Raw genomic sequence first — 24,253 nt, forward strand, 5'->3', positions numbered from 1 at the left:
GCTTCATTTGTTTGGATTTATGTTGTTTAAGTTAGCTTTAAGAAAAGAAATACGACTATTTGTTAAAGGAAATTTTATTATTGAAGGTTTTAAAAGAGGTAAATATCTTTACAATTTCACATGTGTTTGATTCAGATTCAGTTAGATGGTTCAACTTACCTACTGACTCGGATCTACTTACCCCTAACATGGGGTAAATTAAGAAGAAAAATTACTTTTTTTAAGAAGCCATGTTTTTAGAAACCCTTTGTCATAGATGTATTCTGAATATAGCAAACATCTTGAAATTACGTTAGATACTTTGATTATACTTCTGCCTTATTTTCTCTTATCTTGAGGACCACATAAGTAAAATAAATGTCTCATCTTACCCCACTCTCCCTATTGTTAGACAGGTATTTTTAAACATAAAAATTGTTCACACAGATTTGAATAGGGGAAATCAATAAGGACTGTAAGTTATCACAATGAATTAAATGGTGATTTTTTTTTTTACCACTAGGAGTTCATGGAATTGTGATATTCATGTTAATCTATTTAAATAAAAAAGTATTTAAATGCAATAATAACAAATGTATCAACGGAAGTATTTCACAAGTGAAAGCGAAAAGATGTGAAATTCATTATATTTTTTTATAAGGTTAACATTACTTTTACAATTTCACGGGCTACTTAGGGTTCACAGGGGGTTCATCTGACAAATTTTTTTTGCAAATGCTAAAGTTGTTTCAAAATGAGGGCTAATGTTGTGTGAAGCTTCATATAGTACCTCTAAAGACCAATAGGGGGCTCAAGAGTTAAACAAATCTGCGTCACTGCCGTCACGTAAACTGTGCGTCATGCGCGCATGTTAATTCACGTATTGTTAGTAACTAGCGTGATAAAAAAATGGCGTCTACATGGAAAATACATTTAACGATGTTTTATCTGATCGTCTTGTGTATCCTGGTTAACACCCAATCAAAACAAATAACCACGGTGGGTCATATTTCATATGTTTTGAGGTAGTCTTTCTGTTGAATCACATGTGTAGCTACTCAAAATGCTTATCCGATAAATAACTGACGTTATTAGACATTAATTTGGTTTATATCCATGGTTTGTCTGCCACTGACAAATTGAAGTCAATCTGATATTCACGGTTAATTAACCCAAAGCAGTGGCCATCAGCTTTGAAAACTTCAGGGAAAGACTGTCAAGTCAGAACCATGTAAACAAACGCGTCTGTTATCATGTATGCTGTTTGTTTCACAGGAAACCGTCGTGTTAAATGTGACTGCGGTTAGTGAAAATAACCAGACAAAGTACAGTGTACAGGTAAGAAGTATTTTAGGGGAATGGTGCTTTACATTCATAAATATTTTTTGTAAAGGATGTATAATTTAAAATCATCTTTCATTCTTTCTCTCAGATTAATTTGAATATAGGTTTCTTGGACAATGAAACATTTATTAATGGAGCTCCTCTCAAGTCTACAGGAGTCACGAGGATGATGTGTCCTGCATTGTTGTGTATGCATCTTTGTCTTTTTTTTTCATTTACTAATCAAATGTATCTCTGTATTTAAAGTCTAGTCAAGATAAATTATAGTGATGGTGTTTATCACTGTTCTCTGTGTTTGCAGTGGATGGTCCTAGCGTGAGCTCTGGTAGTCCGGTCAGCAGTGAGCTGAGGCTGATGGTGAATCAGTCATATGTTCACAATGATGCTGGAGAGCAGGTTCTGCTACTCCTCCTGAGTCAGGAGATAATCCAGTTGGCGGATGAAAAGGTTTTAACCGTTACCCTATAAATTATTACTGAAATTCTCTGTTATATGGCGTTCGCAAAGTAATTCAAGTGTTAGTTCACCCAGAAATGAAAATTCTGTCATTAATTGCTCACCCTCATGTCGTTCCAAACCCGTAAGTCGTTCGCTCAATTTTTGATAAAATTTGAGAGTTTTCAGACCCCACATAGACAGCACTTTAATATCCACTTTCAAGGCCCAGAAAGGTAGTAAAAACATCGTTAAAATAGTCCATGTGACTCCAGTGGTTTAACTTTGGTTTTATGAAGCGAGGAGAATACTTTTTGTGCGCAAAAAACAAACAAAAATAATGACTTTATTGAACAATGTCAGTCTCCTACACTGTTGACGTAATAAATACAGTGCAGCGCTTCCGAGTTATGTCAGAGCTACGCCAGAACGCCGGCTTACCATTGGCCGATGCTGTTCACGTGAGCACCACGACACAGGAGCTGGAGCTGACGAGAAGAAATGGTTGAATAAAGTCGTTATTTTTGTTCGTTTTCAACGGCAGTGAAAAGAGAGAAATATGTTCATTTTCACCATCACTCCCATAGACGCTGTATTAGAAACACCCTCACAGCAGCGGTAACTTGTTTTTGTAATTTGATGCAAAAGTAATAAAATACAAAGTATTAGTGTTATAAATGTACATATATTTAAACAAAAATTTAAAATACAAAAAACGTTGCAGGATTTACGATATTGATGACCATTAAAACGCGTCATCACAGTCTGTGGAAAGGGTCTATTCTCATCGTTTCATAACATTAAAGGAACACGCCGACTTTTTGGGATTTTAGCTTATTCACCGTATCCCCCAGAGTTAGACAAGTGCATACATACCATTCTCATCTCCGTGCGTGCCATAACTGTGTCTGACGCACCCACTGCTAGCTTAGCTTAGCACAAAGACTGGAGGTAAATGGCTCCAGCTAGCCTACTGCTCAATATGTGACAAAATAACGCCAACATTATCCTATTTACATGTTGTGATGTGTATAGTTACATTTAGGGCTGCAGCTATCGATTCTTTTTGTAATCGATTAATCTAGCACTTAATTGATCGATTAATCGGATAAATTTTTTTGTGTTTTTAAACAACCAAAACAAATAATGCATAACGAAAATGAAGAGGAAAAGCAACTTAATTTATTAACATGCTCAACAGGTTTCATGCTGTAATCTAGCCCTGACATCAAAGTAAATATCTGTTTTATGTAGATTTCTACACCTGCAGCATTTACCATTAGGCTACTAACAAATAATATATAATTTCTGGGGTGAGCCTATTTGCTATTTGCAATGTATTTAGCCTTATAATCTTTGATCAAATATGTTAACTTTCCCTCCCCCATGAAACGACTTCTCTTCTCTCCCGGTCATCTGCTATGGCGCGAGGGTGGGGTTATCGCCCCCTGTCTTGTTTCTGCACCGCCTCTCAGAAACCTGTCACTGATCGTAGCAATATCGTGGTTAGGTGCATTTTTCTCGGTGTACACAATACCTTCTTCAAGAAGGACTTGAGGCAAAAAGAGAGAAATATATGAGAAATAAAAGCTTTTTTTATGTAAAAATTACTCAATATAGTCGGACGAACAGCTTGTCGTGACAGCTCGCACTCAGGAATGCAGCGTGTGTGAACGCGCTTACGCTTATAAGGGAGAGCTGAGAAAAAAGTTTTACAGAAATAAAGCCATAAAAAGCTTAAAATAAGTGAAATCTGTAGCATAAATCAGCGAAAATTGAGGAAATGTGCTCAGTAACATATGTAGAAAAGATTTAGAGAGAAAATAGATTTATTTAAGAGATAGATCGAGTTTTTCTCCACAACTGAGTGCAAACATCAAATCTGCCTCCATTTTGTTAGCAACTTCCAACGATCCAATCAATTCCCGAAGGATGAAATCAAGCCTCGCCCTACATTTTTTCTAATTTCAGAAGCCGTTTCACTCGGATATACGTCACAATAAGGAGAAAAAGACGATCTTAACTTCCGTTTTACGCCGACTTTAAGCATATGTGATGCATTGCCGTGATTGGTCTGACTGGCGCTTGAGAGAGACGAGGGTGCATGTGTGTGTGAAGGGGTTCTTTTTTTTAGTCTATACTCTCTTTCAATTGAACGTGAATACATTTACTACTTAAAAACATCAAAGCTAAACATCATATCTAGTCAAACCGCATCACGCCATCGCTACAAATACAGTATGGGATTAAAATCAGCGAACATCAATGTATAGGCTTAGGCTACGTTACCATTGAAGCCCTACCGCTGTGAAATGCCAGGTGTACTTTGCAGTAGACACATTGCACCTTGTTCTCTTCTTTTTTAAGAATGTAATGATCCCATACTTTAGACATTCTCTGCTGTTTATGGACATCTTTACTCTCTGCCATCGCGCCAACTAAATTCAAAATGTATCACGTGTTATAATCAGATCCCTGCGCGTATAGAGCGCGTCATAGGAATTTAACGAGGCTTCGAGGCAGAGTTTTTGCCACGAGGAATTTTTGTAATCAAGTTAATCGAGTAACTCGATGAATCGTTTCAGCCCTAGTTACATTGTGTATTAAGACGGACAGAAAATTAAAAGTTGTGATTTTCTAGGCCAATATGACTAGGAACTATACTCTCATTCCTGCGTAATAATCAAGGAAATTTGAGCCGTACCATGAGTGCAGCGGCACAATGATATTACACAGCGCCTGAAAATAGTCCCCAGCACGCTAGCCTATTTTCAGGCGCTGTATAACTGCTGCACTCATGGTACGTAAATAGGAAAATGTTGGCGTTAATTTGTCACTCATTGAGCAGTAGGCTAGCTGGAGCCATTTACCTCCAGTCTTTGTGCTAAGCTAGGCTAGCGGTGGGTGCGTCAGACAGAGTTATGGCACGCACAGAGATGAAAATGATATATATGGACTTATTTAACTCTGGGGGATACAGTGAATAAGCTAAAGTCCCAAAAAGTCGCCATGTTCCTTTAAGGTTGAACCACTGGAGTCACATGGAGTATTTTAACAATGTCTTTACTACCTTTCTGGACGTTGAAAGTGGTAATTATATTTCGGTCTGTGGAGAGGTCTCGGATTTTATCAAAAATATCTTCACTTGTGTTCTGAAGATGAACGAAGGTCTTCCGGGTTTGGAACGAAATGAGGGTGAGCAATTAATGACACAATTTTCATTTTTGGGTGAACTAACCCTTTAAACAAAATTACATCTTTAATGCTATGAAAAGAAAGCGAACTCTAGCACTTGATGTCGTAATTCTGTAGGTTCAGCAGCCTGACGTGTGTGAGGTGGAGATCCGGTGGAACCAGAGCTCTGAGAAGATCACACAGATCACCAGTATTTACCCTTCATCAAGAAGCGAGCTCTCTGTCATTCCACGAGAGAATGACGTCTTGGTTACTGATGCATCCATACGTAATACAGGTATAATAATACAGGTTACTCTTGTTTGTAATCTGAAAAGTGACTATGGTGCTTTAACTGGAAGGATTTCTATTAAGGGTGTAACAATATAGTGTCACAATATATCACAATACATAAATGCAACAATATGTATCATGGATATTGACAATGTGTTGTGAATAGTTCACCCAAAATTAAAATGTAGTTTTATTGTCAGTAGATTAAACTACTATATATAATGTATAATAATGCAATGGGGTAATATTTGTGGGTCCTGATAATAATGCCAAATGTCCTTTGCTACCAGTAAAAAGTGGCCTAAGTTATTTTAAATATATCTAGTCAGTGACAGAGTGTAAGCATATTTGTCTAAAATAATTCTGTATTTTCAGCTTCAGAATCATGAATATTTTTATTCTGGTGTCACTGTTGTCCTGAGTTACCAGCACCAAGTCCAAGCCTATTAATTTCCACCCCCAATGTAACACCAAATTTAGCATTTTAATCATCAGTACATTTTTGTTAAGCTTTTACCATAGAGACAGAGCGACACGCGTCATAATCTGAAGACCACGCCCACCGGGGGGGAAAACATTCAAACCATCTCCACTGACTTTGCATTGCGTGAAGCAGCCTTTTTGTCATTTCGGACTTATAACAAAAAACTGAACAATGTATAAAAGCTGATATGTGACAAGGTGTACAGCAAACAAGCTAAACAAAACCCAGAAGCAAAAACCCGAACAATGTATAAAAGCTGATATGTGACAAGGTGTACAGCAAACAAGCTAAACAAAACCCAGAAGCAAAAACCCAGACATTTTTATAAGCTGTTGACCCAAAAAACGAGCGTTTAAGTACAAAAAAGTGGATTCAGGCCATTGAGACAGAGCGCGCGGGTCATATTATACTGAGAACTACGACGACTAGAGGGGAACGTGATCAGCGACAGTAAATATAATATATAAAACGGACATTTGGATATTTGACTTAACAGTGACAAAATGTTTACTGCACACATAGACATATTGAGGCATACTGAGTGTCAGGATCCCAAAATTTACCCATTCTTCCTGCTGAAGCTTCACTTCGTATTGCCTGTATCCATTTTTATCTTCTTAAACGCTCGTTTTTTTGGGTCGATAGCTTATAAAAACTTATTTATGTGTTTTTTAGCTTGTTTGCTGTACACCTTGTCACATATCAGCTTTTAGACATTGTTCTGTTTTTTGTTATAAGTCCGAAATGACAATGAGGCAGCCTCACGCAATGCAAAATCAATGGAGAGCGTTGGATTGTTCCCCCCCCCCCGGTGTGTGCGTGGCCTAAATACGCTCTGTCTCTATATGGTGTATGGTTTTGGTGTATCACAATAATATTATGAGTTCAGCATCGTGATATGTATCGAATCGTGACATGAGGGTATTGTTACACCCCTAATTTCTATGTTTTTTTCTTCACAGTTGAAGACCAAGTGCATAACACCACTAGCCACTACCTATTCAAACACGCAGAGACCACCCAGGAGGAGATTGCAGCTCCAGGGAAACTTCCTGAAACACCCTTGCGGATGGACCCTGAAACCCTGTATGAGTCCAGAGAGGAAGACGAAAGGACTTCCGATTCATTGCTGCCTGAGGTTCCTCTAAGAGGGTCCATATCCTCTTACAGTGTAAGCACTTCTGTGAACTCTTGGGGTGTATTAAATGTGGAATAAAGTACTTCTTTAAAGGATTAGTTCTCTACAGAATTCAAATTTCCTGATCATTTACTCATCCCCATGTCGTCCAAGATGTTCATGTCTTTCTTTCTTCAGTCGAAAAGAAATTCCAGCCAAGGATTAATGGTCTTATCAAGTGAAGCGATCAGTCATTTTCAAAAAGAACAAAAAACGTATATACTTTTTAACCACAAATGCTCATCTTGCACTTGCTCTGTGATTTGCCACGCATTACGTAATCACGTTGGAAAGGTCACGCGTGATGTAGGCGGAAGTACAAATGCCCTTCACCCAAAAAAAAAAGGTAAAACAACGATGCCGGACGATTTTGAAGTTGGAGGAGAAAAATTCAACCTACATTACGAGTGACCTTTCCAACGTGATTATATAATGCATGCAGTCATGGCATCTCACAGCTAGTGCAAGACGAGCATTTGTGGTTAAAAAGTATATGTTTTTATTTAAAATATTTTTTTTAAATGACTGATTGTTTCGATAGATAAGACCCTTATTCCTCAGCTGGGATCGTGTAGAGCCCTTTGAAGCTGCACTGAAACCCTTATTTGGACCTTCAAACCATTATGATAACTCAACCCCTGTTGAAGTCCAATATATGGAGAAAAATCCTGGAAAGTTTTCCTCGAAAACCTTAATTTCTTTTCGACTGAATAAAGACAGACAGGATAATCTTGGATGACATGGGGGTGAGCAAATGATCAGGATTTTAATTCTGGAGTGAACTAACCCTTTAAAGTTGGCATTCCTATTGTGACGTGTATCTGGGTGAAACGGCTTCACAAACAAGAAAAAATAATGTAGGGCAGGACTTGATCTCAGCCTCAGACGTCACACCCATGGACCGTTGACTGAACGTCTGATGCATATGGGACACTTTTCTGGAAACACTTCTGGAGTTTCGAAGTTGTCATCTGATTGGTTGAATTCAACAGGATGTCCGCGATATGTGTGTGTTGCGTTCTTTAACGGTCTGCCTGGAAACAAATGCCCTGACACCAACCTCCCTCGTGGAAGAAGAACGCCATCCTGTTTACAACTTACCAGAATCAACTAAACGCTGGATTTACAAAAGTATGTGAAGTTCGCGGCTCCATTGTTGCAGTAAACCTGCACAACGTTCTTGAATGAATTCTAAATGCACTGTTATTGGAGGGACATCGACTTTACATTTTCACGCCCCTAAACATGACGCCGTACAAATCGAACTGTGATTGGTTGCGTTACATGTCAGTCAAACGTCCTCTTGGGCGGTCCTTGACCAATGAAGATGGCGAAAGAGCCGTCAGTCTGAAGGTCTGGCTACATGAGACTAGGCTTCGTCCATCAGGAATCGGTTGAGTTGTGGAATTGTGTTGATTTGCCATTACTGTGATCTCGTCTGAGTGGCAGGTTTTCCCGCCCTTATGCAAGTAAACATGTCATCAGAGAAGAGATGTTGCTGCAAGAGGGTTATTTTGATTGAAAGATTATGAACAGATTTATAATACAAAATAAATTATAAATAGTGATGTGCATGGATAAATCAATTATAGTACATTCTGTAATACCCCCCCCCCCCCCCCCCCCTTCTAATTTTCTGTTTGTCTATAGTGTCATTTTCACAGACCCATAGCATTTACAGTTGTTTGTTATTTGTGCAGGTGGCGTGTCGGTGGGTTGAGGAGCTGAGGGATAAACTGAGGCGCTTCTGGTCTGATTCAGTCCCGCTCTTCTTCTTGATCATGTGGGTGGTGGTGGTCGGCGTTGCAGGCTCAGCTGTCATCATTAAGATCCTGGATGTACTGTTCCCCTCCTGTGAACACAGGTACAACTTGCACCAACCTGCCACTATAATAAATGTGCGGCCATATAGGTGATATTTGAATAAGATTTGAAGTAGGGCTGCACAATATATCGCAAATGTACATATCGCAATATGCATATAGCAAGGGCACGCAATATCTTTATGATTTTAATAGGCTACTTCAACGCTGTGAAAAGTGTACGTTTTAGGTCGATGGATATAGCAGAGAATAGACTGGGCACACGACTGTTACTTATGTGACTTGCTTGATGTTAAAAAGAGTTATTAAACGCAATAACTTGAGGAAAACAACGTCTCGTGCTGTCTGACACACACACACACGAAACGTGCGCACAAGCGGTTCTTTTTTTTGTGTCTTGTTACACACTCAAACTGTCAAATACACACACAGTTATGTCAAAATCTGGATGAGTATTCATGTAAACAGTCGGTTATGCTTTAAGTGAACGATATCAGCTGGGGAAAGAAACCGAATGCGTGTCAATAGGATCCGTGCATTAGGTCTTAAAGTGACAGCCTGCTAATACAGTAAACCTGCCGCTGTCTGTCAAACAAAAGAAAGAGAAATCACTGTGCTCTTGGCTGAATAACCTTTGTAGCTTTGTTATGTATATCAGTGTATATTTAATTAATGTGAAGACTACTGTTCTAATTTTTAATAACAAAAATAATCGTCCACCCCTAGTCCTGGGGCCTGTACCATGATGGTAGTTTAACAAACTCAGGGTTACAGGATTAGTTTCGAGTTGACAAAACCAAACCAATCTATTCAGGCTTTGGTGGTCCCATGATAGTGATGTTACGTATGACACTGAAGCGTCGATGCGCGTATTGCGCATGCGACACATTTTGTAGTGAAGCTCCGTATCGGGGTGTGTATTGGTTTCCTAGAGTCACGTGATCGATGACAAATGAAGCCTCACTTTCTGTCCAATCACGTGCGCGTTTCACTTTGCGTGTCAGAAGCTTCGCACCCCCAGATCTTACTTAACAAGTCCTTGTTGCCTCAGTCTGGTTGATGGTTTTGTGAGGAGAGTGCTGTACTTTGAAAGTTAAATAATATATTACATTTAGATAAACATTTATTTGTCACTATTTATTATTTTTTGTTTGTTGGAGTTGTCTTTGTATTTTGGAAAAATATTTGCCTTACTGTCATTCCTACTGTTACACAAGCACTATCACTGCCAAGTGTCATAAGCACATTTAATTACAGATGATCCTATCACACAGTGTGTGTGTGTGTGTGTGGTGTGTGTGGTGTGTGTGTGTGTGTGGAGAGAGTAGGGCTACGTTACATCTTATTGAATCATATAAGCTCATATTATATTTTATTGACACACTTTAATGGGTAAATTAATTTATTTACTGGACACATTAAACACAAACATATAAAGCTTTTATTTGTACACATAGCATTGAAACGATGGAGTGTGTTGTGGTTGCTTCATCTGACAGAGCTTCTTCCACAGACTTCTGCCTGCTTAATTTTAAATAAGCACCAGATGGCGCTGTTCTTGACACTCTCGAAGCTTTGAATCTTTTCCCGAAACAGTCAGGGTAAAGCCTCACTGCTTCATGAGGCTTCATTTCCACATCCCTATCCCATGATGCTGATCATCAGCTTTCTCTGTCAATTCAGGCTTTGATCTTGAGTTTAGCTGTGACATCAGCAGTGAACAGCCAATCACAGGCTATGGATCAGTGAAACTGAGATTAACTTCTCGCGAGAGAAGCAAAGAAATCGATTTCTCTCTTCTGCAGAATATTACATGATTGAAAATATTAAGAATTTAAACAAATTTACACATTTGATAAAATGAAAATATTTTAGTTGAAATCTGATGGCTCTGAAAGGCCTCCATTGGCACAATGCACGGTTCACTCTCAAAACCCTTAAAAGGTACTAAAGACGTCGTTACAAAGTCCATCTCACTACAGTGGTTCTAAAATAACTTTATGAATCGGCGAGAATAGTTTTTGTGCGCAAAAAAACCCTAAATAACGACTTGCATAGTGATGACGATTTCAAAACAAGGCATCATGAAGCTTCGAAGCGTTATGAATCAGTGAGTCGAATAATGATTCGGATCGCGTGTCAAACCGCCAAACTGCTGAAATTTGGCGATTCAAACTGCTGATTCGACTCACTGATTCATAACGCTTCGAAGCTTCATGATTGAGCCCTGCCATCTTGATGTGGGTCTGGCTTGTCAGGCTAGGGCACAGCTGGATCTCATCTCAAGAACTAATTAGAAGTTGTGATTTATGCAGCCTGCTAGATAACATGTACACCTAATATACATTTTTCTTTTCTTTCATAGGGGATTCTTTCATCTGAATCCAGAGACTCTGATGCCAGATGATGAAAAACAGGGGCTAATAGATAACATGGAGGGAGAAGTGCCAGAAAAAAGCATTTTGATAGAAAAGTGATGGACACGTTCTCATCAGTTTGGCTATGCGACTTTATTTGGTCGACAATACCAATGACTTCAGTGTAGCACTTTAAAAGAAAAAAAAAAAGATTCTGCAACATTTCCTAATGAAACAGATTTCTATTTTCACATCTGCATCTGTGTGAAAGCATAATCAGCGTTTGTATTCTTCACTACACTGTGTTTGGGGGGAAAGTGTGAGGTGGAACGGTAAAGATGCACACTTTTAAATACGCTCAGTACCCAAAACATCCCTGCTTCCCCCCCCCACTAAACAGGGCTGCTCAAAAGCATCGTGAGCTAAGTTGATCGTAGAGACCGTTGGAGGCAATGGTTTGATGAACGACTTTGCTATGCTTACCATGCTTTTGGGAAAAACAGCTCTGGTTGTTTTATGGTAATACTATGAATTACGTTTGCCCGACAAATGAAAACGATGGCATTAATGGGGAAAAAAGAATCCATCAAAATAACTTTTAACATAACTCCCCATATTATTTAAGTTCTTATTTCCTACTGTTTTTATGAAACTGCCTATGTTGCTTAATGTAGTTTAATGTGATATTCATGTTGCTTGAGACATTGCGGTTATATTAAGCATCAATACCAGCAATACATTTCAGCTTTGACCTGCACGGATTACATGAAGACATATTTTGGCTTGAGCGGTGGGTCAAAATATTCCCTGTTACTTTGAGAGACAACTTTTCAGTCATATTAAGCATTTCAACTGGACTTGTACATTTCGTTGTAGCCTTGTTATCGGCTGTTAATGAAATCTGTAATTTGTGTCATTCTCAAGCATGTTATGACTTTTCTTCACGGTTTTAATAAATTCTTCACAAATGGAGTTTAAATCTGAAATAAAAACAACAGTCCGTCTCAAATTTACAAAATTTTTATTCAACAAAATACATAATTTTTACATTATTATGTATACATAATACAAAAACTTTATCATGTCAATGGAATGTCACTCGTGAAATGTTTATAAAAGTCAAGCATTTAAGACACTGGAAACTTTGGCCTTTAAATCAATCAGAGGCACATCAGCAGTAAATCCATCAGTTTGCCGAGCTCTTCACTTAAAGGAGCGTTTGGAGATTGACGGAGTTGCTGGTCTTTGGTCAGTGGCAGTGGTTTTACAGGAACAGATCAAGCCAATAAAAACACGTTCACGAACTCAGTACTATTGTCTGTACACACTATAATAGGGCAACACATTGTGAGCTTGTAATAAGAGCACTAAAACCAGTTTGGATTTCCAGGATCTTAGTTCAGACTTTATCCTTAAGTTTAGGGAGAAAGCTCAACCAGCTCTGAAAATCCTGTATTACTATTAAATATTAAACTATGAATCTGTACATACACATTTCATACAAGGCCAGATTTATCTAGGCTCTTTGATTTCAGTCTGGTCCAGAACGGAAATGCACGATGGGATTTAGTGAAACTGGTCCTCAGTCTTTCAAAGTGCTAACAGCGATTGTGAGGAGGAACAATCAGGGATCTTTGGCATCATCAGCAGGAGCCAAACTCCTCTATCCACTTCTTGTATTTCTCTATATCAGAAGCCGATACAGATTTGGACACTTTCTTCAGCGCCGCCTCAAAGTCCTCCATTGTAGTGGGCATGTGCATCTCATCTTTTGATAAGTTGCGTATCTCCTCAGGGGTCAAACCCTCGATCCGCCTTCTCATTGCCATCAGGGATGCATCTCTGCAATTATAAAAAACAAAAACAAAATTACTTCTAGAACGGTGGCACTTTAAACATTGAAAGTAATTTCCGGCTAAACTCAAAGTGATATAAGGACACCTGCAAACGTTGGTGATGTCAGCACCAGAGTACCCCTCCAACTGCTCGGCGATCTTGTCCATGTTGACGTCATTGGCCAACTCGAGCTCCTTCAGACTGATCTTGAGCAACTCCACTCTGCCTTCAGCTAAGAGAATACATAATGTGACTTTAAATACTTCAGTTTTTTGCCTCAATTTGCCTTGAGCTGAGATGTATTAAGTATGTAATACGGTATGATGAATTCTGTGTAATTCTGAATACCTGAGGGCAGCGGGATATAAATTCTCTTCTCTAGTCTCCGTCTCAGAGCTTCATCAATGTCCCAAGGGAAGTTGGTGGCTGCCAGAACCATAACCATTTTTGAAGGGTCATTTTCAGATGCGCCACCAACACCTGGAAAACAAAAAAAGGTGGATTTATTCATTATTCCAATAAAAGGGTGTCGTTCACGGTCATTAATCAAAACTGTACAGTTGCAGTTTGTATGAAGAAATACCATCCATCTGGACGAGTAGTTCAGCTTTGACGCGTCTGCTGGCTTCATGTTCTTCTGAGGTTCCTCTGCGGCTACATATGGAGTCTATCTCATCAACGAAGATGGTGGTGGGGGCATAAAACCGGGCCTGTATAAACAAATGCTGACATAAATGTATGGACAGGAAAAGCGGAAAGCAAGTTTGGCTAACATTGAGGGGTAATACAGGAAGTGCATGTGATTTTACCATCTCAAACAGCAGCCGTACAAGTTTTTCAGACTCTCCTCTGTATTTGGAGGTGAGGGTGGAAGAGGACACGTTAAAAAAGGTGGTCCGGCACTCGGTGGCAACGGCTTTGGCCAGTAATGTCTTTCCTGTGCCTGGCGGCCCCACCATCAACACTCCCTAAAATCATACACGAGTTCAGTTAATGTGTGTATGAAAATACTGTGTATAATGCAATAAAGATCAACACAAAAGACGATGGTAACACATGAAAGTAGGGGTGGGAGATATACTGGTAGACATGATTAAATTGTAGAAATTGGTCAATCGGTAGAGATTTTCGCAGTTATGCTCATGTGACGTTGCTGTGCTGAGCGGTCACAAAAGCTTATCGTTTGCACCAACCATTGAAGCTAAATTGGCAGCAAAAGAGAACATATCAATATGTGCGCTGAAAGGTTGGATTCTGAAATCCACTGCCGCTTCAATATACCCATCCAAACAAGCCTTAATCAACATTTATCCTCCTATATTATTATAATGATTTTAATGATTCTTTCCAGTTATGATATTGCTTAAGCAAGAGAACCACTGATTGTTTGTTTCTTCCTTTATGTTTTCTAAAGTTTGTATTTGGTCTCTGAGAAGGTCTGTCCTAGGGATGTGCCACTAAACACTTGATTTCAGAACATGTTGTCGTGTGTTTGGATTTTGGAGGTATCACACACCCCTAACCTGACAGGAGTGCAGTAACAGTGCTTGCTCACTTAGCCCGGCTTCGAGAGATGAAATATGGATCGGTCTTTCATTTTTAGATTATATTTTATTCCTTTTACTGAAACACTAAAGAATCAAGATGAATATTGCCTGTGCTATTGTCTGTACCTCTCACTGAGAGGAAGCACATGTTATCAGTATGTTTTGGGAAACTTTTCCTGGTCATTACTAGAGCTCAACCAACTCCAACCTTGGAGAGCCTGTGTATCTGTGTGTGCGCGCAGTATTCTGTGTTATAGATCAGTATTGGAGGTGGATTACGGCATCCTAAGAGATGGGTGGATGTGTTGTTCTGGGCAAGGAGGCGCCTGCTCCAGATCTGGAAGGTCACTACGTGCCTAATTCCGGGGTGACGATGTCAATATGTGATCTATGGACACGTGAATCATCCACCTTGCAGTAATGACGTGGCTAGACCTTGAAAACAGTATAACTGTTGAGAAACTGTATGTACGATAGGCAGGTAAAGAGAGGGAGGCGGCCTACGAACTCCTTGTGAGACTTGAAGCTGGCTTCTGCTGATGAAACTGCAAACTATTCTTCAGTAAATTTTTCTTTCATTAATTGCACTCCTGGCTCTTGGTCTTCATTTTTCACTACTGGTCCTGGGTCCTAAACGGTTACCCCAATAGCGCAAGCTCTGAGAGACAGTTTCATTTCCAAGTAATTTCACTCTGCGGCCATCTTTGAAACGCCTCTATGGTATGCAAGTGCAGCTTCTAGATAGCTTCTTTGAATGGGGAAATATAATAAATTGTCCGCCAAGTTTACGATTAAATTTCATATTTTAAAATCACCAATGAAATCTGACAACAACTGACTCATAAATTGTGTTCCTAAACGCTCAAATCATGACAAAAAAAACTGAATTTTTCAGCCTGGACAAAGCTAATGCGCATGCGCAATCCTAAACGCGCGTCTCAGAACCCTGCAGGTTTCTATAGGGCAACCGGAGCTTCTACCAATCATCAGTTAGCTGCGTCTCATTTCGAAGGCTGCATCCTCCGGAGGTCGCATTTGAAGAGTGCATACGTCAGAGGCGGTCTCATTTAAGAAAAGTAACCGTTAGATTGCAAAGTGAGAAAGAAATTACAGTATTTTATACCTCACAAGGAATAACAGTCAATTATATTACGGTTACTTTTCTTAAAAAATTTTTTATCATTGATGACGTATGTAGCCTTAAAATGTAACCTCCGGAGGACGCTGCCTTCGAAATAAGACAGCGATTGCCTCCTCATTTAGAAGGCGGGGCTTATTCGCCATATTGGGCGTTGCGCTTTCTCCCATTAATAAGTAATCAGAGTTTACCGTCTTCCTATATATTAAGTCTTTGCGGTTTCTTAGCTCTGTCAGAGACGCGTGACATGAAGCCGCTGCTCACAGAGCGCCTGAGAACTAAACTTAGTGCATTGAATGGTTAAATACACACGTGTCAAAGTGACCATGTATTTGCAAGTAAACAGAGTAATTTATGTCTTAAGTGAACATAAACAGCTCAGAAAGAACAACACACAAGTATAATGGATCCGTGCAGTCGCTCTTAAAGTGACGGCGTCCCAATTGACTGGCTGTCGTTATTAATGCTAATCAAACAACAAAAAACGAGAAAATCTCTCACTGCTCTTAACTGAATCACTTTTGTAACTTTAATAAGAATAAATGTATATTTAATTTAAACAGTAAAGACTATGTATTGTTTTTTATATGTTTGATTACTTACATTTTATGTAGTATTTCTAGTGCTTGAGGTTTTTGTTCTATGTCTTTATCAGTTTATTTGTCTTCAGTAAGCTTGAGTGAGTTTTTTCTTTTTTAGGCCAGATTTTTTAATGATATTAAAAATGGTGATAAGAATTATGAAATTTCAAAGGTATCAAATTGATATCATAAAAACCTTATTTAAAGCAAAAATAACTATACTGTGATATATCGTTATTGTGAAATAGAATTACTCATATCGAGATAGAAGAAGTTGGTCATATCATCCACCCCTGCATGCAAGTATGTTACATCGCTGTTAAATAATACTGTCCCAAACACTAATTACACTACCATTCAAAGGTTTGGTGTCAGTAAGATATTTTTGGAAGATTATTACTTTTGATTCAGCAAGAGTCAATTAATTTGTTCAAAAGACTAAAAAAATCTTTATAAATGTCTTTATTGTCTAGACATATGATGTTACAAAAGATATCCATTTAAATAAATGCTGTTCTTTTAAACTTAATGTTTATCAGAGAATCCTGAAAAAAGTATAATGGTTTCCACAAAAAAATATTATTAAAATCACATCCGTTTTCAACATTGATAATAATTAGAAATGTTTCTTTTTGAGCACCAAAACATCATATTAGAATGATTTCTGAAGGATCATGTGACACTGAAGACTGGAGTAATAATGCTGAAAATACAACTTTGATCACAGGAATACATAACATATAAAATATATCAATAGAAAACGCGTTTTTGTAATAATTTGAAATAAATCACAATGTTACTGGGTTTTTTTTTACTCTATTTTTGATCAAATAAATGCAGCCTTGGTGAGCATAAGAGACTTCTTTCAAAAACATTAAAAGTCTTACCAAAGACTATAGATATAGAAAGACGGTTCACTCCGTCCTATTTCTTATGAATGGGAGAAACTGCAACATGCAATATAGCGGAATAGTCCCGCCTTCTACGCAAGAGAGCCAATCACTGATTCTTAAAGTCATTGCGTCATAGCAGCTGCCGTTAGAGAAGCTCCGGTTCCCATTGGAACCTGAGACTAAAAAATACGCTTTTTTAACGCTTTTTGAGCATACAAAACAACATTTACGGGACAGTTCATGTCAGATTTTGTTGCTGATTTGAAATATTTAATTTAATTTAAAGCAGTTGTTGAGAAGTCAGGATTCCCCCATTCAAGTAGATGGGCCGAAATAGATGCCTGGAGGCGTTGCAAATATGGCCGCTGAGTGGACTGACTTTCCTTGAAAGCGACTTTGGTCTTACCAACCCCAAACTTTTGAACAGTAGTTTATGAACATGAATGTACAATAATAAGAGGAAATGCATTTTCAAGGGCACCAACTCCAGAACACAATAAGACGTGATATCTTCCTGATATCTGGAAGTTTTGGGATGGAGCTTTGTGAAATCCATAAAGCACACATGATTTTCTTTGGGGTGTTTGTGGGCGTTCATACCTTCCACGGGCGTCTTATTCCTTTAAAGAATTCAGGCATCCACATGGGCAGAACCACTGCTTCCTTCAACAGCTTCTTGGCCTCCTCCAGGTCAGCAATGTCACCCCTATAACAAACATTAAAAAACATTATTTATGATCTTACAAAAAAAAAAACGGAGGCCATTTGAGAAAACCAATGAGAAATGGAGGATGAGAGCAGATGAACCCACCATGTGACATTGGGGTTTTGGGAGATGATGTCTCTCTCCAGAATGTCAATCAGGTCTTTGTCCTCTCCTCCTCTGTCAAACCTCTTCACCTCCGTCTTCACCTCTTCACCCTCCGCTTTGTTCTACAGGGAGCAGAGAGTTTTGTCAAATCTTTTTAGTGGTGCTTGCCTATGGCACAGCATCACTATTAATCTCTTGCATACTTATTCTTCTCCCACACAAAACTTTGGCGCAGTACTCCTCCCGCACCGGCTTACAGAGGAGAGGCGTGCTATATATTTTGCAAGCGATCGGACCTACGATATTTCGCACAGCGGATGAAAAAAAATGGGCCAAAAAATTCCCATTGACTTACAATGGCTGAAAGTTCTGAATTTTACATTTTTAACTGTAATTTTCACACACGACTTATCAAGCAGCCAATAAGTACTGACCTAAAATCTTTATAGCCACACCCTAGCAACCAGTTACAAGTCCCTCCCTAGCAACCACTCCATAGACTTCCATTGAAAAATAGAGGAGAGGGATATAAATGAATGAGAACATCATAGAGACACATGGGTTTGGCCCTTTTGATTTGGGCAGAAATGCAGTCTATCAGTTTAACCATGCTAATTGTCTATCCACGCCCTAGCAACCATTTAGAGCACCCTAGCAACCGTTTAACTTCATGAATAAGCCATATTTCAGCACCAGAACATCGTACAGACATTGGGGTGGGCTCTTTTGTTTCGGGTGAGAAAACAGTCTGTAAATATCACCATGGAAGCCACACCCTAGCAACCGTTTAGAGCACCCTAGCAACCGTATTGCAACATAATGAAGCTATATCTCAGCTCCACAATATCATACAGACATGGTGGCTGTCTCTCTTGCAATCGTGCAGAACACTGTAGCATCTGCCCAGTGCCGAGTTTTGCCACTGCAAGCACCACTCCCTAGCCTGACGTCGTCAAATATTCTGACTAGAATCTGAGTGAGTCTGATACTGCTCCATTGGGCTGTGGTTATGGGGCGTGTTTCAACACAATCATCATTTTTGAGAGAAATAGTAAAGGTGAATGCATATACAAACAAGTTCTCCGTTTAGGATTAGAACAAATTCAACCGAAGCGCTCTTTGGTGACGTGAATGATTACATTTCTGTTGATCATCTGTCCATCATCGTATAAAGCCCGCCCTGACAATTTGATTGGTCTGAACAGCTCTGGTTCGAGCATAGTTGCTCCACAACGGATCAAGTCCAGACCCAACTTCCAGACCTCAAATGTTGTGGGCGGGGCTAAGTTCGGCTGGCATCCAGGCTAACCACTCACATTTTCTTCAGGAAATGTACATTCTAGTTTAATTATGATTTTTTTGCTAAAAAAGGTTCTGACCGGCTTTTCAGCTGAATTAGACAATGGTTTTGAAAAATCAAACATCAAACGAATGAATTTGCAAGACTGCAAATACAGTAAGTTCTGTTGTTTCAGTCTTTTGACCAAACCAAAGTGCTTATAGTCAAGAGTACAAAGGAAACACCTGCCAAGTTTTAATGTTTTTAAACTCTATCCGAGCCGTTTTCCCTTTGATGTAAGAAACCGGTCTCACAGGTTTATGATGTTAATACAGCGCAAGGCATTTGATCCTTTGAGTAAATATTGTGACTGCGCAGTTTATGACACAATAGGCCCTGTCCAAACAGCAGACAGAGATGAATACTGGAACCTTACCTTGTCATCTTTTGGCTTTGAAGGGTTGTCTCTCTTTTCTTTGCCTCTCTGAGGTTTTCCCTTGTCTCCATTGGCGACGCGGGGCGAGGGTCGTGGCTGGCCGCGGGGGCCGGCGCTCAACCGGTTTCCATGGCCTTTGCTGTCTTTGTACGGCCCAGAGGATTTGCGCACTACACATGGCGACGACCTGTGCACAAGCAAACAGACACATAGTATCAGGACATAAAGTGATGACTCTGAAGGGGCCCTTTAACAATATAATTTTAATGCTGAATGGAATGAAATGTCCTTAATAATTGGGGCTGTAATTCAAATGTTACTGCATAATCAGATTATGGTTTATATAACAGGCTCAACAGACCTTTAATAGCCTCAAGGCAGGCATGAAAGAGTATGAGGGGCTGCAAGATGGTGGGAAGCCATTCAGATCTTAATCTAATTCACATGACAGGAGTGTTGACGGGGGCTTTAAAAACTCAACAACAACTATTAAAGACAGGATTCCCACACAGTGTGGCCAATGAATTTCCTTCACTTTCCAGTTGACTGAGATACTGTATAAAAAGAAATCAGGCAGGTTTAAGTTTAAATAAACCTATTTACATACTTTTTTTTTTTTTTACTATTTATTACTTTACAAATGTCTCCAATAAGATAAAATAGTCCTGAGCAATCCTAAAAACAATTCTAGCTGGTTAAATAAGCATAATTAAAAATGTACATATATTCAGTATGGATATTTCCATGATCTACAATTGGGAAACAGTATTGTCCTCTACTACTGTCGTAAACATTTGTCATCCTACATCAGGGGATGCATCGCACGTGCATTTATTGACATGACAACCATGATAGCCCTGAACACTGCAGGAGTTCACATTCAGGTGTTCTGCTCATAGATGGTTCTGCTTGCGTCGCGAGTGAAATGTCTTCATCCCAGGTAACGTTACAGTGGCATATGTTTCAGCATGTCATTTAAATATAAATTCATGGGTTTTACTTTTTTTCAAACGCCAAATGATCGCGATGCTCACGTTTACAAGCCAGCGTCATTATAGTGGCCTAGTCTATTGGTTCCCGTTTTACGGAATCTATATGATACTTCAATTCAATGTTTGAGTGGTAGGTAATAACCATACATCGTCAATATTATAATATCAAGCTACCATAGATGAATCTGCATTATAGCTTGAGGCAAGACAAATAAACCAATATCGCAGACATGTTAGGTATCCTAAAATATGATTTTGTACGTCTTATGTATTTACTTGCAAGAATGTAGCCCCTCCTCCTTCAGCTCACGCCAACGAGCAAACGCTGGCCCAATGTTGTGAATAATGAATAATAATAATGTATACTGTACATTGTATACTATTATTATTATTATTATTATAGCGTAATGTATATTGTTTAATGTATGTTTTAGTGTGTATATTGTTTAAAGTATATTGTTTAAAGTATATTGTTTAAAGTATATGTATATTGTAAGTATGTGTATATTGGTTAAAGCTGTGAGAACCACACTCACATTGTGTAAATTATTTATTGTTTATTGTAGAGTTTACTGTGCTGTGAGTAATTGTGGGCGCATCAGTGTAATCTGATGCTGCTCTAAATGTTGTACATGTCATGTCGTGACTACTATGTTGCTCGGAACTGCACCAAGAATTTCACCTGCTGTTGCACTTGTGTACATGGCTGTGTGACAATAAAGTGATTTGATTTTTTTTTTGTTGATCCTCGTCCTGCCTTTAATCAGATCACTTTCTCGTTTCCTCTTTTTGCTTTCCTCCGACAAAACCTTTGCTTTCTTATTTTTCTGTGCTGCTTCGGCCATGACGATAACATTCGGCAAAAATAGTTTGGCTCGCACGTCCGAATTTAAGGAAGTGGGGGTGGTGGTGGAAGTGACGTATATGCCATAAAGCAGTCGAATTTTGTAGTTCTTTTTGTTCTCGGGTTACTACCCGAAACCCGAAGTTTAAAAGTACGATTAAAAACGATACAGACCCCGTCAGGCTATGGCAGACGTGTCATTCAACCTATTGTAAGTCGATGTATCCTCACAAGAGTCTTGAAAATATATTATGAAGGTTGAAAAGTTACCTAGTGCTGCTTAAATGACAGATTTGACATTTTTCGGCAAACTAACCCTTTAATGCCCATACTTTTTTTTTTTTCAGGCCTGAAAATAAAAGATCTTCAACTCTGTTTTTATTTTCCAAGGTATCCATGATCGCCGAGATTTCAAGGCTTTCAAGAGCAATGATTGTGGGAACTCGAGTGAAAAATGAAACATAAAAAAGCCAAATAGGTGTACACATCTGAAAGCCAAGCTGGCCTAAGGTTCAACAACAAGCAAGAAAGGAAGATGTCTGCACACTGAAATTTAACCTCCAGAAAATGTGCAACCCATTCATTAGGAACAATCCAACAGGTACCTGAATGAAACCTAACTGGACGAAACTTGGCACAATCTGACGGCTTAAAAACATTTGTAAACGATTTAAAGTGCATTATGCTCTATTATGCACTATTATGCTATTTTAAAAGCTCCTAATTTCGTTTTGGAGTGTCCTACAACAGGTTTACATGCATTCTCTCGTAATATATATTGCACATCACCACATTTTTCAATGATTCTCAAACGACTCGACGAATGAATCAGTCTCTCTAAATCCCTCCTTTCCGTGAGCTACTCTGCTCTGATTGGCCAGACGGCCCAGTCTGTTGTGATTGGTCTACCACTAACAGTGCTTGTCAGAAGCTAAACGGCCATCACCATAACTGAACTTCAGCTTGTATACACATTAAAGACCATAACATTGATGTTGATTTTGATATCAATCCGAGCGCGAGTCCGATGATGAAACACTGAAGAACTAGTTATTCAACCTGAACTTCCATCACAAAGACGACTTGAGCAGGAGTTTCTCAGTGATACGCTACTCATTTTGAGGTTCATTATGGGATGTTGCAGCTGTAATTCCTCACCATCAGCATTAACAAGCGTGTGTCCAACAACAAACCCATGTGTGTGTTTCTCATTTATTGGTGCACATGCAAGAACTGTATCAATAACAGCGCATACGTGAGCCCAGCACTGACGTCAATGACTGATGGAACATTAAAGTTTGTAAATCTTGCTCCATTCTCTTTCTCTTTACTCAAAGTAGTAAGAACGACAGACGATCTGCATTAACACACACAGTTTGAGGTAATAGTGGCCACAGCTGATGAGCAGAAGTATTTCAGTAAGACAGTAATAACGAGAGTTAGCCGGAAACTTACACAATATAAAACACAAAACTACGTAATTTGAACACCTGGTAGAAAATATATACATCAATAATTATTAATTCTTACAGGGTCAAACAAATGATTGGCTGAAAGTGGTGTCAAATAAATATCTGATATATTATTGGTTAAAAACATAAACAAGCCTCCACAACGTGCTGGCTACGTCATATCATAACGTTAACATGCCGAAACATCAGACCTCATTTAATCCGGAATGGACAAAAGAGCACAAATTTATATCAAAAACCAGTAGAGACGCTTTTCGTGGACTTTGCACACTGTGACGCTGTGAAGTGGACGTTAGTAGTCAAGGGAAAGCCGCCATTGCCCGACATGCCAGCACGGAAAAACATAAAAGTAACCAACAGGTAGGCTACATCTTCCCTTAGGTCATTTTTTTCGAGAAGCAACATCACCTCAGGATGACAAAATCTCCACTGCAGAGCTTTGTAAAGTCTATCATGCAGTCAAGCATCATCAGTCATACTGTATAAAATAATTAAATAAATGTACATTTCAGTTCTTAAAGAGCTGCTGCAGAGGGTGAACTTCTTTGTTGAGAACTGAAATGTGTATTATTAATTTTTCGCATTCATTATTTGTTTATTTATGTATTTCTGTTATTTCCAGAAGTCCAGAAATGTTATGTTTTCAGGCAATTTGCACTTTGCAAGACAGGTTCCTCTCAGTGGTCAGTTTTTGGAACAGACATCACAATGTCTTAAATACAAATACTGTGAACAAACACTTTTTTGCCTCTTCTGTTAAGATATATCGTAGATCAAATGGTCTGGCAATGAATTCAGAATCACTATCACGATACCATAGATATGATGGACACAATTGTATTGTAGTTGCGAGTACACCAGAGTCCTATGCAATTATTCTTGCTTCACAAAATGCCGAAAAGTGTCCTCCTTTTTGGTGTTATGGAAATGGCCACCCTATCTGTGATGACTGTCAGGAGTGTTTTGAATGAAACCAGACATGGACGTGTACCTGTGCTCCACATGAACAGGCATAATGTCATTCTCCTGGCCAAAGCTGCTGGGTTTGGATGGGGTCGACACCATCTGGAAGCTCTCAAGCGTTGCCATGATCTCCCGAACTTGCTTCGTCTCTTCACTGATCTCCTGCCAAACCTTGATGAGACACACGGACACACAAAGGCCAAGTGAGAACCATTAAATAGCCTGAATCACAGAGAGCATGAAGAGCAGGAGGAACTGCAACCTGCTGCCATTTCTGATGTAGAGAGGAGTCTCTGACTGAGTACAGGTACTTCTTGATCTGCTCCAGGACGCCCTGATAACAGACCACGGCTGAGCTGTAGTTCCCCAGCAGCGCGTACTCTCGAGCCAGCTT

At 39.1% G+C, this 24,253-nt stretch overlaps 2 protein-coding genes across 2 annotated transcripts in view; one reads left to right on the plus strand and one right to left on the minus strand.

The window, feature by feature from the left end:
* The first annotated feature begins 809 nt into the window (after positions 1 to 809).
* On the plus strand, positions 810 to 12,123 carry ginm1 (glycoprotein integral membrane 1). Its single transcript, XM_079831243.1, has 8 exons — positions 810 to 978; positions 1,255 to 1,317; positions 1,412 to 1,511; positions 1,625 to 1,770; positions 5,071 to 5,230; positions 6,673 to 6,881; positions 8,588 to 8,751; positions 11,076 to 12,123. Exons 1-8 carry the CDS (start codon positions 889 to 891, stop codon positions 11,185 to 11,187), a joined length of 1,044 nt encoding a protein of 347 aa, XP_079687369.1. The 5' UTR covers positions 810 to 888; the 3' UTR covers positions 11,188 to 12,123.
* Positions 12,073 to 24,253, minus strand: part of katna1 (katanin p60 (ATPase containing) subunit A 1) — a 12,667-nt gene continuing 486 nt past the window's right edge. The window contains exons 2-11 of the mRNA XM_079831242.1: positions 24,122 to 24,253; positions 23,888 to 24,030; positions 19,589 to 19,775; positions 17,874 to 17,995; positions 17,663 to 17,768; positions 13,713 to 13,871; positions 13,487 to 13,613; positions 13,252 to 13,383; positions 13,009 to 13,135; positions 12,073 to 12,909 (exon numbers count right to left, since the gene is read on the minus strand). The exon at positions 24,122 to 24,253 is cut by the window's right edge and continues 46 nt beyond it. Of these exons, the coding sequence (XP_079687368.1) occupies positions 12,711 to 12,909; positions 13,009 to 13,135; positions 13,252 to 13,383; positions 13,487 to 13,613; positions 13,713 to 13,871; positions 17,663 to 17,768; positions 17,874 to 17,995; positions 19,589 to 19,775; positions 23,888 to 24,030; positions 24,122 to 24,253 (1,434 nt within the window). The 3' untranslated portion in view covers positions 12,073 to 12,710. The remainder of the gene's footprint in view (positions 12,910 to 13,008; positions 13,136 to 13,251; positions 13,384 to 13,486; positions 13,614 to 13,712; positions 13,872 to 17,662; positions 17,769 to 17,873; positions 17,996 to 19,588; positions 19,776 to 23,887; positions 24,031 to 24,121) is intronic.

Source organism: Gobio gobio, assembly GCF_949357685.1.
Source record: "Gobio gobio genome assembly, chromosome: 12".
Lineage (NCBI taxonomy): Eukaryota > Metazoa > Chordata > Actinopteri > Cypriniformes > Gobionidae > Gobio > Gobio gobio.